Source organism: Homalodisca vitripennis, chromosome 5 (genome assembly GCF_021130785.1).
Source record: "Homalodisca vitripennis isolate AUS2020 chromosome 5, UT_GWSS_2.1, whole genome shotgun sequence".
In the NCBI taxonomy this organism is placed as follows: Eukaryota; Metazoa; Arthropoda; class Insecta; order Hemiptera; family Cicadellidae; genus Homalodisca; species Homalodisca vitripennis.
The window spans coordinates 120,279,199-120,300,580 of record NC_060211.1 but is presented as its reverse complement, the minus strand read 5'-3'; the positions used below and the strand labels follow the sequence as shown (position 1 = coordinate 120,300,580).

The 21,382-nt window shown below is 31.7% G+C and overlaps 2 protein-coding genes across 2 annotated transcripts in view; both read left to right on the top strand.

Moving 5' to 3' along the window:
* LOC124362810 (Ig-like and fibronectin type-III domain-containing protein 1) overlaps positions 1-6,857 on the top strand; it is a 142,036-nt gene extending 135,179 nt beyond the window's left edge. The window contains 8 exon segments of the mRNA XM_046817637.1: positions 616-794; positions 1,449-1,580; positions 2,726-2,876; positions 4,089-4,241; positions 4,389-4,500; positions 5,610-5,815; positions 6,642-6,670; positions 6,672-6,857. Coding sequence (XP_046673593.1) covers positions 616-794; positions 1,449-1,580; positions 2,726-2,876; positions 4,089-4,241; positions 4,389-4,500; positions 5,610-5,815; positions 6,642-6,670; positions 6,672-6,842 — 1,133 coding nt within the window. The 3' untranslated portion in view covers positions 6,843-6,857.
* An 11,452-nt stretch (positions 6,858-18,309) lies between these two features.
* LOC124363905 (protein toll-like) lies at positions 18,310-19,450 on the top strand. Its single transcript, XM_046819178.1, has one exon. The coding sequence runs from the start codon at positions 18,316-18,318 to the stop codon at positions 19,423-19,425; it is 1,110 nt and encodes a 369-aa protein (XP_046675134.1). The 5' UTR covers positions 18,310-18,315; the 3' UTR covers positions 19,426-19,450.
* Positions 19,451-21,382: the final 1,932 nt, after the last annotated feature.

The following is a 21,382-nucleotide window of genomic DNA, read 5'->3' as shown; positions in this document are numbered from 1 at the left end:
ACAAAGACCTGTTTGGGGTAAACCTTTACATACAAGAAAAAAAATAAAAGCTAAATGGCTACTCGGAAGTTAAAAAAGGTTGCCTCATTAAATTACTAAAACAATATTTAGTAATAAAAATAAATTTAAAGTGATTGCTATAGAATGCTATATAGAATATAAACTAAAACTATCTTCAAGTAAGTAAAGGCTTTCTTACTTTGAACACATATATTTATCACCTATTAATTCATGGAAGTTGATAATACACACTATACAATATGTGACTGAAAATAACATTTTAGTTCATAGAAAACAACCTGTGATATGCAACAAATAATAATAATTAACACAAGAAAAAATTTAAATTTTTACTAATAAATGTACTCTATAAAATATATGAAAATACCATACGAAAAAATGTTAATTAGAAACAAAAACTACATTATTTTTTAATAAAACCCTCAAAGTTACTAAAACTAAATAAAAAGAGGGTCTTATAGAAAATTCGAAATCCTACCTTGTTGTTTTATTTTAAGAGAAATTAAGTTACAAATCCGTGGTGCATTAAAAGTTTTTTAAATTATAAAACTTGGTTTTGGAATTTGTACAAACAATTTGTGGGTTTGCGGGCAGGCAAGCCGCACATCACCGCCTCAGGTATAACGATGGCAGCGTATGGCGACTCTGTTGTCCTGGAGTGTGTCGTCGATGCTCACCCAGAACCTAAGATGCTTTTCTGGCGAGATTACGCCAACAGAGTTCCCGTAATACAAGGCGCCAAGTATGACGTCAGCATCGCTCCAACAAAGGATGTGAGTGATAGACCGATGACACATATTATATGATGTACGATTTGAATCTTGAATCTATACTAATTGTCAATAACATAAAATATAGTTTCACAAGTTAGATCCGAACAATGCTTTCAGATTGTATTAAATGTAAAATTTAATTACAGTCATGTTTAGTTTTTAGTTGTAAAATTAAGGTGAACATTATTCCAATAAGTGACATTATTAGATGTAAGATTCCTTATACTACAGAAATTATGATACAAAGTTTCTGAATTATTACCTTTTTAGAAAAAATTTTGCCATGTTTTTCTGTATTACATTAATACCCTATATAAGTAAGAATTTATTAGAATCAATATAATCATACATTGAAAATATTTTATTAATAAACATGAATACAGTACTATTCAATTTATAATTCAAAATATAGTTTGACAGAATATTTATGTATCCTGATGTCACGATGTAACTTGAGTAACATCTTCTTACTGTTATTTTCCATTTTCTTAGATTTTTAAATTTGCTATGTATGCTGTGTAAAATATTCTGTCAATTAAGACCTTAGCATAAATATAGTGCGTATATGCTACGTGAGTACCTGCTAAAGAGTCACTTACATTGAAGAACAAACTATACGATACTGAGAAAATAATGCAAGAATTTGTTTTCTAGGATCAGGATTCCTGGTACATGCATTTAACTATTAAGACCATAACGAAGGGGGATGAAGGAGACTATTACTGCCACGCTGAGAACAATTTTGGGAACGACACCCAGCCGGTGTCCGTCCGAATACGAAATATTGTAAGTACAGAACCTGTTACTTATTTAATATTATTTTTTAATATTTTCGCTTATTTATTTTTGCCAGTGGCGCAATATAACGAGTACAACGGTTATCGCAAGACAACCAGATCAAATAAAGTCAAGCGTAGCTGCTGCTTGGATGGGTGGACGCTGAGCGATCCTGTCTTTGCAAGCAGCTCGCCTGCCGGCCATTAGCGGTGGTTCTTAAGTCACCTTTAAGCTGTTTGTCCCCAGATTAAGTGTTAAAGAGGGACTCTTAGCTGTAACTTCACCTGGTCTTTACTTTATTTAAAAAGATTTGCATAGCTTTAGTTGCTTATAAAGTTGTCGCTGTTTTTGGCAACTACAAATGTAAAAACACACTCATTTAATGGAATACAATTAAATGGATAAGAGGCAATTAATATAATATTTCTTGGATGGCAAGGATATTCAGTGATCAGTAAAATTTAATTTTCATGGAGAATCAATCAGCAAAATGTAACATACTTACAACAGTCCTTGGAAGAAACGTGAGGTTATAAGTGTATGCTAGGTTACTAAACGTTTCTGTAAAGTCTTCTGGGCAGTAACTTCGAATTATATGTAAGCGACTGGAATCTTTGAACGAAAATTCTAATTTAAACTGTAGATTATTTCTTTAGATGCCTCCTTAATCCTTGAAGTCTATTTGAATTATTCCCATATAATATTACCCATATAATATATCCCATATAATTATACCATATAATATATAAATCCCTAATAATTACTTTCGTACTAGTATTTTTTCCTTCAAGTATCTTGTCTATCGTGTGTGTTTTCGTTCTGTTCTGTTGAAATTGACAAACAATATGTTCTGCCTTGATGTAGATTATAATACAATAGAACCTCTCTTCTTGTGTTTAAACACGCCATAAAAATTCAAACACAAATTAAAAATACACGTGGTCTGTGAAAAAACTATGCTGGATCTCAATTGTCAACATTATATCCAATTTATCTTTAAAAGACATATTGGATTGCTAAATCGTGATCACAAATCAGTAACGTTTCTGCCAACAGCGAAGGTGCCACTTAAAAGTCGACTCATTGGTAATGTATTTCAATACAACTAACATGTATAAAAAAATAGAATGTAATAATTCTCAATATTGTTTCAGCCTTCCATCAACAACGTAACACAGTGTTGTATTGAACAAAATGTCTCATCCTCCTGTCAAGATGCTTGCTCATTCTTCCTCGACATTGACGCTGTTATTGACAAGCCAGAATGTATAAACGACTTTCACAAGTTGATGAAATGTGCTGCAGGTATAGTTTTGTGTGAAAATTAATGATACATAAGTAGCTATCACTTAATTAACTAGTTTATTTAGCACCTTTTAATTTCAAGTATATTTACTCACGCATACAAATTTATATTAAAATTACGTGTAAAATTATTTTAGAAGTTTGTATGAAACATTAATTGACTATACATTTGTATAGCTGTTTATAAACGTAACAAATTCTTTATTAGAATGTGTTACATTTAACTTGATATAAAAATAATAATTATCTTATTAATTTTATTCTCAATCACCCACTCAATAAGATTCTTCTCCACATACATTTTTAATTTTTTTAAGAGAGTGTAATTTTGTGTTGTTTTTAGTTCTCATTGTATAAAATGTCTTTATCTTGTACAATCAAATCAATTTAAGTCGTTTTTATTTTTTAATAAATATAAATGAATTTAAATACTTGAGAAATTTAATTCTTTCCGTTCATGTGTTTCAACATTGAAGCTCTAAATTTATTAGAAGTTTTGATAGATAATGTATCAGCGATTGATTTTTTCTTCAGTAAATAGATTAAGATTTTATTTATTTCGTTAAAAATGTTCTCAATTGATATATTTTTTTATTAATTAATACGGTTTTCTCTAGGCTAGGTTCATAAATAATTTAGCTTATTTTGATGAATATTTTTGTTTTTCAAATTTATTTTCGACTTGTAATGTCTTTAATGGGGATAACTTGTTTTTTGTTTAGATCATACATTTGGTAATATTTCTCAAATTTCTTCCAATTTCATTGATTTTGAGAGACCATATCATTCATTGGTTTTTAGTAGATTATTTTTTTAGATTTTGAAAAGATTTTACATAGATTTTCGGTTCGTCCCAAAAGTGTAGTCAACAAGTTTGCTTTTAAATTATATATGGTCCTTTTGACAGTATTTTACATTGATTTACTCTTGGCTACAAAATTTAACTATAACTACCATATTATTATTATCTACTAGTGTGAATACATATTAAACTATAAGATTACTGATGACATAGTAAACAATAGTTTCCTTGCATGTTGTAGTTTTTATTGTATAAATTTGTCTCTCATTTGTATCTATGCGATCAAGGTCATATAAAAGGTATTTTCGAAATACCTTTGCTTGAAATATTATCAATGAAATGGCTTATACTTATAGTTGTTGATGTAATATCAGTGTTGGCAATGGCTGAACATTCATTAACTGTTACAGACGGATCTGACCACCGCAGCTGTTGCGCTCATAACGGCGTGGAGCGACTCTGCCTGGACTGGTGTCGTGGAGAGCCGTTGTATACCCCTGACAGCAAGGTCTGCCTTCTCTCGCACACTAAACGTATCATGTCCTGTTTCCGGGAGGGTAGAGGTAGGCTATTTTATACTACTTTCTATTGAATTACTGTAAATTTATAACTTGTATTCAGTAGATAACACATATTATGTAATATATAATCTTATTCATACGTCTTTCTTAATAGTTAACACTGGATTGTGATAAACATTTTGTTAACAGATCGACTGCCTGGCCCACCAGTAAACGTGAGGATAGAAAAGTTGGATTCTACGTCAGTTGTTGTGCGCTGGGATCCTCCTCAGAAGAATCCGCACACAGTAGAAATGTACAGGTATGCATATTATATATATATATTATATATATATATATATATATATATATATATATATATATATATATATACTTAACAAGCATTTAGTGAGGCAAATGCTTAGAGCTACAACTTTAAGAATAATTAAGCACTGAAAATATATTTACCCATAACATGAAAAAGAATACATTTTAATTATATTAGACGTTGCATTCTCGATGATTTAAATCGTTACGAACTTTACTTAATTTTAAAACAATGTTAGCTGCAAAACTCTTATTATTTCTAGATTATATTGTTAATCTTATCGTAAATATTTAGAAAAATTACAACGGAAAAGGAGAACTAATATATTAATTTGTGGATTACAAGTAGCACTTTTGTAACAAGACTGCAGTAAACTTTCTATAATATTCCCAAAATTCCGGTGGACATGAAAGACGAAAAATCATTGGTTGTAGTTTTTAAAGGAAATACTGTATTTGACCTTCACCTCTATATACTTCTCATTGTCATCATCTGTACTGAGAATTGAATGAGAGTCTACTATATAGAGAGTACATATAATACTTTACAATATAGTCTACATATAAACATTTTTGTGATATTTATTTACTGTACATTATTACCCAAACGTAAACAATAAGCAATTTAGCATGCCGGTAAATAGTTAATGCCCATTAAAAACTAATAGTTTTTCTTTATTGGTTTTATGTGTATTTTTAAGAAACTGGATGATATAGCTATGCTAGTATTATATAAACTGTATTCAATACTTAAAACAAAACTTGGAACAAAACTATTTCCACTATCTGCGTATAAAATTGGCAGTAGAATGTCGTTTGAAATGGGGACATTCATTACTCTACTTGGTTCTTCAGATTATCTTATGAAATACTATCAAACGTTCAAGATATAAATTTTTCTAAATAAAATTAATACTTAAAATTCGTAATATTTTCGTTAACCGACTATTAGAAAAAATATTAGTTTCATTGTAGATTTATTTTTTATTAAAACAATTATTAATTAATTATTTGTGTCAGATATTTATTTATACATATTAAAATGGTTTTATGCAGATTGTTAATATGGGATGGAAATAAACACAATTAATTTGAATCTTATAGGGTGTTCTGGAGGCAGTACGGTGTAAGGATCCCCCCTCTGAAGAACGACAGCCGCGCCACAAGCCTCAGGATCACGGGCCTGAAGGAGGGAGTTACCTACGAGTGTGTGGTGAAGGCGGGCAACACACGCGGCACCAGCGTCCTCACTGAACCCGTCAAGTTTGTCATGGACGACAAGTACACTGTCATCCTGCCTGCAACGTCCAGTCAGTACAATTTTAAACAGTATATTTATACTAATAATAGATCATTTTAGTCATATGATAGCCTTGTTACTATATAACAACTGTAACAGAAAATGTCAAATTATAATAATTTACCAAAAAATAATATTTTTTGGATATCTCGTCTAACAAGAGAAATATCCAGATTTGAACTACAGGGGAAGAATATTTATATTAATAAATGTTTATTGTTGTTATATTTATAATGAATATAGTTTGACTTGTTTAGTTAAACAATAGTTCTAACTCTAAATGTTTGCAGTCTGGTTTAATCCAGTCACTTGTACGTTAAACTGTATTTACTAAAAGGTACTAATTATATATTTTGCTGACATACGCTATCACGGAAACTATCTCCTCTCTTTATATAATCCATTTCCAGTACAAAAAACACAGTCACACACCCATTTTGTATAACTGTGTCTTTAGTAAATAGTTGGTACACAGCTATATTCGCCACAGTATGATATATAATCATACAGCCGTAGTATTATTATTGTGTTTATTTTATTGTTCTAAAATAACTTTTTTATATCAGCTGATTCAGAGTACTTGAAGGAATGGATTTGTTATATCCCTAAAGGAAAGTAAATAAACAGATATAAGGGAATAGTATGCAAATAAAATGATGTGTCTCTTCCAATAGCTTATTTTAATACTTGTTTCACAAATGATTATACCAAAATAAAACTTTACGTTGATAAATAATTTTAAGTTACATATGAAATATTACAATAAATACTGTTAAATTTACTAATTCATAGATGATATAGGATGAAAGTTTATAAACCTGGATTCTTATTTTCAGACGATCACTCGCAAGGATTGATGATCGTGGGGGGTGATGCTAATGCTGGTAGTTGTGGTTGCCATGGTAACGGCAGCTGTGTGGCTGGTCAGAACTAAAGTACTTCTGGGTAGGAAGTCCTCAGGAGGAGTAGCGTTTGAGAATCCCAGCTACCTCAGAGAAGTGAATATGGATCACATACAGGTATTATTAAATTTGTAGTTTTATTTATAAAATATCCACGTAATTCAATTGATTCTAGAGTTTCCTATATTACACATAGAAAAAAGGAATTTTTTAAATGAGTTTGCCTTAAAAATCATAGTTATGATTTGGTTTAGGTAAGAGCAAACAATTATTTTTAACTCAAAGCTAAACCAACTCTATGAGACCAACATGATTCTTACAAATATAATTCATTGATACGGGACTTGTACAGTTTCTAAAATGATTAATCCAAGTTGCTTATAGTCAAACGGAATAATTTATTTTATTGGGGTGGGGGGGGGGGGGGGTGGGGGGGGGGGGGGGTGGGGGGGGGGGGGGGTGGGGGGGGGGGGGGGTGGGGGGGGGGGGGGGTGGGGGGGGGGGGGGAAAAAAAAAAGGAAAAAGGTATTTATTTGGATAAGGAATAATATCTAGGTACGAATAATGTAGCTTATCTTTTCCACCCGGGGTAACTATTTTGTATTAAAACTATTTGTACATGAAAAATTAATTGTTTGACATTATTGTAATACTGAGACGTATAGTACCACAGGCTTAATTGTACATATTATTGTCCTGTGCAATTATGTAGGACATCATTTTACTATATTGTCAATAATGCTCACAGCGTACGCGATATCAATATTTCTGTATTTTTCGCACGTTGTGTTACACTATCGGAGTTTTCGTACAGATCCCGTATATTTTTGACAATATACGATCGCATGTTTATTAGTGATAATTCAAGATTCTGATGGTAAATTAACTATCCAAATCAGTTTATCAGTTTTTGGAGCATATTCAATGCAAAGAAACAAACAGTACAATTTCTCCTCTTTATAATATTAGTATAGATTTAATGAGGTGGGACTATAGGACTATGAGGCAACTCACCTATGACATTGGAAATATCTTAAACCAAAAGTAAATAACAAGAGCAAGAAGTCAACATACTTTGATCGAAGTAGATTTTAGTGAGCGACAAACGATATAACTTTTTATCTGAGCAATAAGGCAAACTCAACTTTGGCACTGTAATTGAATTAAAACGCTCGGAAGTAGAAACTTTGTACCCAAAGTAGAATTCTCAGTCTCGCGTTCATGTGTATATTTTCTTTCTCAGGACTACGACTTAAACTCAAACAAAGCACCGAAAATGTCCTATAACTTAAGTACATGACGAGACTAGAGTAAAGATTTTTTTTACCGAAACAGGTATCTGAGACCTATTTATTATATTTTCATTATCAATGCAAAAAAGAAAAGTTACTTCTTACCAGAAATGCCCCTACATGCGAAAATAAAAAGTCAGGTTAAACTGTAATCATCTTAACTGTAAACACTGCAATAGTATGAAGCTGAGATATGCCTATATCCATTTGGAATATGTCATATGATTATATAATTTTACATCAAATATGCTTCTACTAAATAGTATTGCCTAATTTATAGTAATATTCTAAATACATAATAAGAAATATGTTCCTCTTATCTATTAGCTGGAGTAATTTTTGCAATGACGTTGTTGTAGGCTTAAATTTTAACAAACTATCCCCGCTGTTTGCAATAAACGAAGTCAGATTTCTTTATGTCAAATTATTGAATACTATATTATTCCCAAAATCGTATATTTATAAATTCATTTGTAGCGCAAATTTTCTCTGAATAAATGAAGCCGTTTACTATAGAATTGATTACAAAAGTAATAAACTTAACAAGTAAAAAGTTAAAAAAAAATAATATTATTTCTTTTACTCCAAACACTAAGCGGCCAATTTTTAATTTTCAAATCTCAGTTGTACAAACTTTGTGTGTATTAGATAACCGAAGAAACGTTATTGAAAGCACATAGTTCGTGCAGTTATATAAACGCTATAATATAATTCATTAAAAGCGATTATTTAGTGTATAGGACCTCTTCCAAGTCAAATATTGGTTACAGTGATATAACGAATATAAAATGTATGATCGGATTTCAACGTAAAGCACTTTACTTCACTGAGAAATATTCCCTTCATCTAATTTATTTAATATATGACTATAGTAAGTGGTGTGTGAACATAACAGTGCGAGAGTCTCTCTTTTGAAAGATTCCCATTTCGACAGTATTTATTCTAAGGTTTTTATATAAATCGTCATATTTATGAACTGTTTATTTAGAAGTGTTCAGTAATTTGTAGTCAAAGGCCCCGGGGTTAAGATTGTCGAATTGTTGTTATTTTTAAAATCTTTTCCTAAGTATATTTATATTTATTTTAAAAACACATTTCATGTATATACGTTGATTAAAACTCATTATACATTACTTCTTATAAGACAGTGATAAATATACGCGTATAAGTAATTATATAGAATTGAATTTACTCCTGTCTTATAGCGATTTTGTTTTCTGGGGTTGGCGATGGGTTTGGAAGCTGTTAGCTGTCACCATCTGTTCTAGAATCTGATTCAAGTTTAATGTTTTTGTTTGTTTCCAAAGTGAAACTGCTTGTTGTGAATGTAGTTCGTGTTATCGTAAATTTGATTTTACTACTTATGAGTAATACAATTCCTAGATTCACAAAAGTTTTTACGAAGCTTAAGCCTATCTCTTTTGGTGCACATTTAGTTACCATTGTTCATGAATAAAATCAAGATGGAAGTTCCGACTCAGAAGAAGCACTATTGCTCAAATCTTCGGCGGCGTAATGAAAACAGTGTCTCTTATCTCATTCAAGTATTATAACAATATTCTTTGTAATTATGTTAAAGAAGTGAGATTAAAGGCTATCTATGAATTCAGCAGGAGAGGAAGCTGCAGCACAGAAACAGTGAAAATGATGTTAGCAACGGATATTGGTGTATGCCTCTTGCTCTGGACGGCTCGTGGCAGAGATGTGGACGCATTAAAATCGAATTTTAGCAGTAAATAATGTCTTCCATATCGATTGTCAGTACTGATTAAGGTAATAATAATCTCAGCTGGTACTTTACATTTAAATCATGGAAAACATATTGTGTTATTTTTATAAATGAAAGTACCTAGAAATTAACTAACACCATGCCAAAACGATTGGGCCTGGTTATGTTTGAAAAATACAAAACTTGTAACTTTTGCAACAGATTTCTCTTAGGTGACTGTATTGATCCGAGGCTCCTCTACTTGTGATTAGCCATTTTTACTTTTAACAGTGGTCGAGAATTTAAGATGGCCTCCATTTACGTTATGAACGTGTTGATATCTTCAAATATATATATAAGTGCTGGAAACTTTAAATTTGGCATGCAGGTACCTTTTGCAATATGACCCGGTGGAAAAGTCCTAAAACCGGACTTTTTTAATTCTAAACCCCTCAAAAAAATTCGAGAAAATTTGCACATTTTTCACCCTTGCAGGCCTTTTTTTAAGCCCAATAGCGGGCGAACCGTTGGAGCTAGCTCGGATCTGACGAAAAGTCCTTGGTCAGGAATGAAGTGGACTACAAGAAAGGTTTAGTGACTTTTTCTCGTATCTCTAACGGTTTAGCCGCAAAATGACCTTAAAGTTAGAACTTTGGTTAAATCTGGAAAACTCCATAAAATGGGACTTCTTTTAACTCAGATCCCTAATCTGATGCTCGGACATAAACTTTCCCCGAATACCGCTAATCCAGTTAACGAGTGAATACACCCCACATTAGAAATTGGCTGAACGTTAGCTAAGCGTCATTAGTAGATATGGACAATGTGAATTTTTATTATGTTCACAGACTCAAAACCTTCTAAAATAGTCCCATGTGTCATTAACCCTCGGTAACATTAACCCCCGCCCCCCGGGGATTTCCTGGTATAACCTGATAACCTCCAGAGTACATTAAACGCCCTGATGTGTTAACCCCCCTGGTAACATTAAACCCCCCAGGGAATTTCCTGGCATGACCACATATCCGAATTTTGCCAATCACCAAATCTCTCTTACCACCCCCCTTTGGGAAGTTCCTGGTATGACCTGAGAACCTCCTGATGTCGTAACCCCTGGTAACATTAAACCTCCCTTCAGGGAATATCCTGGCATGACCTCATGTCCGAATTTTACCAATCACAAAATCTCTCTTATCCCCCCTTGGGAAGTTCCTGGTATGACCTGAGAACCTTCTGATGTCTTAACCCCTGGTAACATTAAACCCCCCTTCAGGGAATTTCCTGGCATCACCTCATATTCGAATTTTACCAATCACAAAATCTCTCTTATCCCCGAATTTGCAAGCGCACATCATGGGGGCCGGGGGGCGTAGCCCCCAGCGAGCCGAAGATGAGTATATATATATATTATTACAAAACGTTTATGGCAATAAAGATTTATATATATATATATATATATATATATATATATATATATATATATATATATATATATAATTTCCGAGAAGACAAACGTGTTCCCAATTAAGACTGACACTCTGCAGATTTGACATATTGTTCCTATAGTCCATTTTAAGTAATGTAATGCATGGAAAGCCAAATAAATATACTATTTTATCCAATTATATGATGTCGTTTCCATTCATTAAAAAATGTAATATTGTTGCTCCAATAAAATTAGATCCATTGTCAGAATAAATATGCAGTGGAATATCTCTTTTACTGATAAAAATATTGACAGCTACTTTCCTCATTGTTTCATTGAATCGCTTTTTATTTTGTAGAGTAATATAATTTTAACTTGGGTATTTTAACAAACAAAACTCTATTTTAAAAGAAAACCTTTTATATTATGTAAAAAAGAATGTTAAAAGACCGGTGTAAAAGTGAAAAATCAAGCTGTCAAATGATGACAGTCCATTTTAGGAATATATATACATGTATTTTATTTCAAAGACCAAATGTCACATAGCCTAAATAACCATCCTGAGTCTCCCAGCCTGAACATTCTTTATTTGACCATAGCGCAGACCAGAGATATACGGCATTTCACCGTATTTCCCTGTGTCTTTCACATAAAAACAAACTAGGTTTAACTCATATCGATATCCTCAACTGATTTCTATAATTTTCCTAACATCATATGGGTTAATTTGCTTTTTCTTCTTACTATGAATAAGTATTTAAAAAGAACAAGTGAAGTGATTCTATAATGAATTTAGATTTATTACTAGACAGTTAAAGCTTTTTATGTGTATATTTTAGTGATGTATACTCATTGCTTTTTTCTTATTTTACTGTTTTCACCAAACCTGTAGTTAATTGATAAATTACATTTATTTTATTATCCGTTGAACTCGGTTCAAGAATATTAGCTACAACTAATTCTCCTTCCATATCGGAAATCTCTATAATGGATATACCTTCTGTTATAACGTCCGGTCAAGCCTTAAAAATAATATTAAACGATGCTTACTATAATAACATTTCTTTCTTATTAAACAATAAAAAAGAAAACTCCTAATTGAATTACAATAGTGACTTTTAAACTCTAAGACAGTTTAATAAAAAATATTGGTTAATGATTAGTTACTTGGCAAGATATGAGACTGACCAACAGGAAAAACAAGTTCAAAGAAACTACAGATAAATTGTTAACCACAAATCACGTAACGCTCTCAATGATAGTCACTCGGGGAATTCTCAGGCGGTGTGATTGCTTAACGTGCTTGTTCGTTCTTCCGGTTACAACATTAGGAGTGGAATACTACGTCTCTCACTCTCCTACATTCCCGACAACATCGGTAAAGGTATGTCTTTCGTTTTTCTGGACTTCTGCTATATTTTAATTTTACGTAAAATGTATATTTATAAATATTTATTTAGCTGTTGACATATACAGCATTGAATGATACTATGGCACTGTAGTTATGTAGATTAATTCATGTTGAATATAATAGTTTGTCTTCATATAGAGCGAAACTTTATTAGTTTGGTCCAACATCACAGTCAGACAATAATTATAAGATTGTTTTTTCTTGTCTATTAGTTTAACAGCCAATAGCCAATTTGGACCGTATGAGCATATAACCTAGGTTTTCTATACTCAATACAGGATTCTTACATAAGAAAGGCAATCACTTGAAAGCCAGGTTTCACGGGAGTTACCTAAATGGTAAAATATTTGAGGCGATAGGTTTTTCTCAGATTATATTTATATTAGCTTAATAACTTTAAAATCGACCATCATACAAATAAAACTAAACGTTTTATAACCGTCCGACAGTTAGATAAGGCTATTTAATTACGCTACTTGAACGGCTTCTTTAAGGTTAGCTAAAGATGGTTTTACATATATGTGCTTCCCTACAGGTTCTTTTTAAGTATTTACAACTAAAAATAATATTACTGACAAGACTTCATAATGCATTTTTTTTTTTTTTTTTTTTTTGAACTCCTAACATCCTTGACGCAAACTCTTGCGGCATAAGATCGATTTCTTTCTCGGGACAATTTCGCAATCTATTTAACGAATAAGTAGGTTGTGTGCTTATAAAATTAAAACTTACTCTCGAATCCTGGTCTGTACAGTAGGCGTTTCATTCTATTCGCATATACTTTACTATGACACCAGAAATTTTTTACTGGAAGTGAATTACAAGGGCCACAAGTAGATACGTTTTGGCCAGTGTATACTTTACAGGCCCAAGTACGTATATACTTTCTTGTAGTAAAATCATATTATTTGTTCAATTTTTCAAGTGCGATAGTTGTAAATAGTGTCACTTTAATGGATATATGTACTAAAGTACGATAAAAACAGAGCTTTGTACTTTGTTGCATTGTTGGTATTAATACCCATACATAGAAACTACCGTGGTCTGCTTTTATCTCTGATGTATAATGTACTAGTACTATTAAACTTCAACTGAAATAGTCCATGAGTCTGGAACCCATTTTCACCGTGTAAGTAAACAACCTAGTTTTTCTTAAAATCGTTAGAGAGATTTTCCCTGAAAAGAAATCACTCTTCAAACGCACTAGGTTTTATGTACCAGCAGTAATTTTATGGAAATAGAAATTACTGAAAGTTTTAAAATTTCTGATTACTTTTCCTTTAATAAAGAATAATAAAAGTTGTGGCTAAATTGTACAAGTAAGTTATGAGTTTTACTAATACTAGTAATATTTATTTATGGCTAACTACTATTAGTATTCCAAATAATTTCACAGTTATCAATATTACGAACAAAAATTTCAAAATTAATACATTCAAACTGTAAAATGATTTTACTAATACATTACAATAACTCTATATTAGTAAATCAAATTTGTTAATAATCTTACATACACTTGCGCACGCACACACACATCTTTGGTGGTGAGGCTTCATATTACCTTATTTCAAAAACACCTAATCCCATACTAGCTAAAGGAGGTTTTCTTTGGTATGTGGTGTCTTATTAGGTGTTAACATATTAGCCAGAGTTTAAAATCATCTAATTTCACATAACCTAAACATCTATTAGAGTCATATCACCCTATTTTCAACAATCTAATTATGGTTATGTTAATAGTGTAAAATTAATTTTCTATAGTACCTCTTTGACCCCTATACAAAAAACATAGATTACTTATAAAAAAGAATAATAAAACATTTAAATGTAAGTAATAGCTTAATTAAAGGAAATGTAGGTTAAGAACTAAAATAACCAGTATTCAGACCCTATACCAAATATCTGTAGTAAGGAATTGTGTAATAGTGAATTTTCTCATTGTGTCACATATTCAGTTGAATATTTTATTATTCAATTAATTATTGTACTTACCAATAAGGAAATTAAGTGTTTATCAGTTTATAACTTAAATTAATTTTGCTTTCTTTGTGATATGGTATTCATGCTATGTGTTTTTAGATTTAAAATGATTTACCATATAAAACTAAGACGCGAGTTTGACATAAACCGTCTTGCTTGTCATATCTATAGATCTGCATAATTTAGAATACATCGTTTTTGACACATTTATTCCAGGCTGGTTACATACTGGTATTCTGGAATACGGTTTTGACCAAAAGGCAAATTATAAGATTACAATTATTAACTCAAATGTTAACTCTTTTATAATTAACATGTATCGTAAGTTTTCATGGGTTTTAGGGTTATCTTGAAAGGCTATTAATTAATTAACTAGGTTGAAATGCGTCAATGATATCTTATCACGCTTATTTTTGACATTGTTATTAAATTAAAAAAGTTCTTTTAGCTTTCGTAGCAGCAGTCATTAAATAATTATTATTTTAAACAACAATCTATCTGCAATTATATATAATAATTAATATTTGATATATATATATGTGATATATATATATGTGTGTGTGTGTGTGTGTGTATATACAGGGTAAGTCAGAAATATGGTAAAATATTTAAGACGTGATTGTAGAGCTAAAAATAAGAAAAAAATGTTATATAAAGGTAGGTCCGGAAACGCTCCATTACTGAGTAATGCCTGGCGAAAGATTTTGCTTTGTTTTCAGTACACCTGGTGAAATTAAGTGATTCTGAAAGGTTTTGTTCTTACTTTTTAACTCAAATAAGAGGGATGTATAAAGAAAATCATCTGAAAAATCAAATAAAACCACTCTACAGGTGGTAGTGTGAATAGTTTTTGAGAAAAAGTATGAAATTTGCCAAAAATCTAATAACAAAAATACCGTCTTAAATGTTTGATGTCGAATAACATTGTTAAATAACCAATAAACAAATTCTTTTTCCTAATACAGATTGTAGAGAATTTAATTCTGAAAACAACTGTAATAAACAAAGTTAACTAAATGTGTAAAAAAGTTATGAAATTGACTCCCCACATATCACACTACATAGCAAACTTTTGAAAAACTAACATTTTTTATTCAAAATTTTATTTTTAAATACAATAAACATCTACAATCGCTTTTAGTCTCACTGGAAGATTAAAAAGGATGCTCTAAATGACCTCCATCGTTCAAAATGCATGCGTTCAGGCGTCTTCCCATCAAGTTTCGGACCCATTCAAAAACTCCAGGTGTCTGCTTAATGGTTTCTATTCCATTAGAAATGTTTAATCGGAGTTCTTCAATGGTATCTATTTGGGAAGAGTAAACTAATGTTTTTAAATGTCCCCAAAGGTAAAAAAGTCCAAAGGATTTAAGTCCAGTGATCTTGCTGGCAATGAAACTGGTCCACCTCGGCCTATTGATTGATTTGTGAAACTCTCATTTAGGTGTCCATGAACAGCCAGAGAGTAGTGCGCAGGTGCCCCGTCATGCATAAACCACATGTTTTGGCGCAAATGCAGAGGTACGAGTACATCATCAAGCAGGTTAGGTAGCTCGTCTCTTAAAAAGTTCAAGTACACCACGCCATTAAGCCTGGGAGGAAGCACGAATACGACTAAATGATCTGCTAAGATTCCAGCATTTACTGAAAACTGATGTTGTGGGCGATTAGGTTTGACAGCATGAGGATTTCTGTCTGCCCAAATATGGTTGTTATGGAAGTTAATGATAGCTGTTCTTGTAAAGTGAGCCTCATTGGTAAACAAAATTGTATTCAAAAAGTTTGGATCAGCACATTTTAACAGAAGCCATCGACAAAAACAACATGGGGAGCGTAGTCTTGTGGCAAAAGAGTTGCTGGAACATGGAGTTGCTTGGACATGCTGGAAGTGGTATGGGTGTAACTGGTACTCGTGTAGTATTCTCCGAATACTAGATTGGCTGACATTGAACTGTATTGACAATTCTCTAGTGCTCTTTTCAGGATAATCAGAAATTTTATTAAGAACCAACTCTTCTAATTCAACAGTCCTACATCACCGGGCGATGCCTGCATTACTATGCTCCAAAGACTTCAAAGAACCTGTTTCAGATAGGCGTTAATGAATAGCGGCAAAAATCTTGCGCTTTGACACCTGCGGTTAGGAAAGTTTTTTTGCTAGACAGACGTCTTGCTGAAGTACTATTGCAGCGTTCCAAACCATACATTAAAATGCATGTCTGCTAAATCAGAGTTTGAATACACATGAATATTACCTTCCATTTTTAAGAAATAAAACACACAACACAAAATTACTAATAAAATGGATGGAAATAACTAGTTAAAATACTTAACACAAGCACAAAATAGTATCTTTACAGTTTGTTGTTTTGTTCAACAATGAGGTGACATATATCATCTAATAATAAATGCCCAGCTGATTATTTATTATTTAAAAATGTTTAAACAGTTGTTGTTTAAATAATTAATTATTACCAGCTGTTACCAATCAGATACTCATTCCTTATTACAAAACAGCAAAAGTTTGCTGTGTAGTGTGATACGTGGGGAGTCAACTTCATAACTTTTTTACACATTTCGTTAACTTTGTTTATTACAGTTGTTTTCAGAATTAAATTCTCTACAATCTTTATTAGGAAAAACAATTTGTTTATTGGTTATTTAACAATGTTATTCGACATCAAACATTTAAGACGGTATTTTTGTTATTAGATTTTTGGCAAATTTCAAACTTTTTCTCAAAAACTATTCACACTACCACCTCTAGAGTGGTTTTATTTGATTTTTCAGATGATTTTCTTTATACATCCATCTTATTTGAGTTAAAAAGTAAGAACAAAGCCTTTCAGAATCACCTTATTTCACCAGGTGATCTGAAAACAAAGCAAAATCTTTCGCCAGGCATTACTCAGTAATGGAGCGTTTCCGGACCTACCTTTATATAACATTTTTTCTTATTTTTAGCTCTACAATCACGTCTTAAAATATTTTACCATATTTCTGACTCACCCTGTATATATATTATACAAATGTATTGCTATATGTACATTAACGATAGCACTACGTGTTTATTTCTTTATAGACCGAAAAATACTGTTAATATCTTAGAAATTAACACACTCTCTCTCTCTCTCTCTATCTCGATTTCAAGCATGCAATTGCGACATAAGTTTTATGTTAAGTTTGACATCACACTAAGAGACCATAGGGGAGATGAGGTTCAAACGGTGCATGGTATTACACCTCAAAGCTCAACCTTTATTGCCTGAGCACTAGCACTAAGTAAGATGTTTCTTTTTCTACCCATTCTAATTTGTTTGGCCTTACCTTCATTGACTAACTATTTTTCTCTATTTATCCATATTTTTATGTAGTTTTATTACTTACGTTAGCCCAACAGCTTATAAAAGTTATTATGGTTGTGCCGTAAAATTAATTAATCCTGTCAGTCTCAAAATATATTTCAAATTATAAAGTAAGTTTAACTATTTATAAGTACATAAATACCTTTATGTAACACAGTTTATTACAATCTTACACGTGTTAATAGATATAGAGAAAACATGGTATCGTAAAGTTACACATAACGGTCAAAATTACTCGTTTCTTTAGAATATTGAAATATAATATGATTTATATTATTGTAATTTGAATTTAATCAATACAGTTTTAAATTAATTATACATAAATTCGTAGAGAAACCGCTGTTGAATTATAATGATTTTACTTTTATGGAATTAATCCTGGTCTAATCCAAGACGTGTTTTAGGATGGGATTTGCAGGTGTTCTAATGTTAACTATCGCTGGGGTGGCTGGGGTCACTGGCCAGTTTAGCTGCAACAGCCTTGCGCCTCAGTGCAGCTGCTCAAGCTACCCTGACACCTTCTATGAGCTGCTATGTCCCCAGTTCATGGTTAGATTCAGCTTCAACGACAGAGTAGACCTGCAGTGCAATTCTATGGAACGCTTGGACTATACAGTTCTTTCTGGTCTTCGATTCGGAGATGTTCAGATGTTCATGTTGAGTTTGTGTCCACTGCCTAATGCATCGGTCAGGGTGGTCATGGACAGCATTGGAATCAACAAAATCGAAATGCTCCAAATCCAATCTTATCGAAATCTAAGTGACTCATTGCAGAAGAAACACTTCGAGAAGCTGTCTGATGTTACCAAACTCAGCTTGAGCAACAATGGATTAAGATACTTACCTAGTGATTTATTTGAAGACATGGGAAATCTCACGTGGTTGGATTTGAAATTTAATAATATAATTTTACCCAAAGAGATATTTTACTCTACCCCTAAACTGGAAGTTCTCGAGTTGGGAAGGAATAATCTGACTCATTTGCCACCAGGTATTTTCAAGAATTTGGATCGCCTAAAACTGTTACAACTATGGTCAAACAACCTAGTCAATCTCACAAGAGCTGTATTCTCAGATGTACCAAACTTATTACATTTAGATTTGAACACAAATGGATTAGAAACAATTAGACTAGATCTTTTTGCAGACTTAGTGAAGTTGAAAACACTTAATTTATATGGGAACTATTTTAATAGTCTGCCCCAAGGGTTGCTGTCAAGAAATATTGACTTAGAAACGTTTCAAATGCAAGAAAACAAAGGATATTTGTTAACCTTACCATCAGGATTATTGTCAAATCTGACCAAATTAAAAGTTGTTAGAGTAAGTGGATGCAAGCTTACATATTTGCCTGAAGATGTCTTCTCTGGATCAAACCGTATTGAAAACCTATACTTGAATCGTAACTCTTTGAGTAGTTTGGGAGAAAATATATTTTTAGACCTTGAAGACCTTGAAGTTCTGGACTTAAGTGAAAATGTTATGACTCATTTACCTAAAAAACTTTTTCCACTACAAAGAGATTGGAAACTTTAAAACTTGACCACAATCGACTGGTAGAAATTAAACCGTAAGTACATATTTATAATATAACATATATTAGTCTTCGTCTCATTTATTGTTCCATAATATAGTTTAATATTTTAAAAAATTTAAAACATAAAGTATTAAAGTAATGTGGAACTAGTAATAATACTAAACTTTTGTCATCAAGTTGCAATGGGTGTAATGAATAGATGTGCTTAAAATAATTTATTTTCAGAAATATACAGAACAATTCATAACTTGAGCTATATAAGGTTTATATTCATATTAATTGTATTAAAATGTATCTATCTAAAGTTTTCACTAACAACTAAGTATAGTAAATATATCAATATAATTTTTCTTTAACATAAGGGTGAATATACAAATATATATATAATATATAATTTTTCAATAAACATTGAATCACAAAAAGTACTTGCTCCGCCGGGACTCGAACCCGGATCTTTCACTTGCCGGGTGAATGTTCTACCATTACACCACAGAGCCCTTACTTTTTACGATTCAATTATATTGTATTTGGCCGTATCTGTCACATATGCGTTTAAATAATAAAACTAACATATAATCGGAAGACCAAACACCTCTCAAACGACTTTTGTTTACATGAATTAAATTTGTATAAATGGCAATAGCCTTATTTAATTTTTCAATAAACATTGAATCACAAAAAGTACTTGCTCCGCCGAGACTCGAACCCGGATCTCTCACTTGCCGGGTGAATGTGCTACCATTACACCACAGAGCCCTTACTTTTTACGATTCAATTATATTGTATTTGGCCATATCTGTCACATATGCGTTTAAATAATTAAACTAACATATGATAGGAAGACCAAACACCTCTAAAACGACTTTTGTTTACATGAATTAAATTTGTATAAATGGCAATAGCCTTATTTAATTTTTCAATAAACATTGAATCACAAAAATTACTTGCTCCGCCGGGACTCGAACCCGGATCTCTCACTTGCCGGGTGAATGTGCTACCATTACACCACAGAGCCGTTAATTTTAATAATATGTATATATATATAATTTCCTAGTTGTCATAGTAGCAAGAAAATGAAAATATTTTGAGTGTGGGATAGGTTATAATGAAAGAACAGAAACTATGTAAAACTACACTTTATTCAACAGTTATAATCGGCTGTATCTATGCCATGTCATCAGATGACACAATTAAATGACATTTCGTCCATTGCTATTTTTTAACAAAACATTTTTGACCGATGTAATGATTGGCAGATGACACAATTAAATGACATTTCGTCCATTGCTATTTCTTAACAAAACATTTTTGACCGATGTAATGATCGCTCTTGTTTTGCACATGCTATCACAAGCATATGTCAGCCTTTAATACTTCAGAGTTAATCTTTAGAGTGTGGTAAAGTTAATGCATTGACAATATTCGGATGATTTGTAAATTTTCGTAATAAGTAATTAAAACCCCTTTGTAATGCCATGTATAGCTGAAATAATCAAGGAAAAGGAATAAACCAACTCTTTCCAATGAGCTATGGACACCGAAGTGTTATAGACCTTTACTAGTTTACACTTTCCACACCTGACTACATAACCCTACTACCTTTAATATTTGGAAGTAATTGATCACTTTAACATATGACATGTAAAAAGTATTATAAATATATGCATAAAGTTAATTGAAAATATAATTGTTTAAGTTAACAAATGAATTCACTTATATTATTTTAAAATATAAAAATAACCATTTAATAACTAGCAAACTTTGATATATATATATATATATATATATATATATATATATATATATATATATATATATATATATATATATATATATATATATGAGCCCGTTATAAGAATTTGTCTCTTCTGTATGTCAATCCCGTGACTGCTTTTCATTTGATTACATCTATTATGTTTTTTACTTTTTTCATGGGATCAACTAACAGCACTCTCA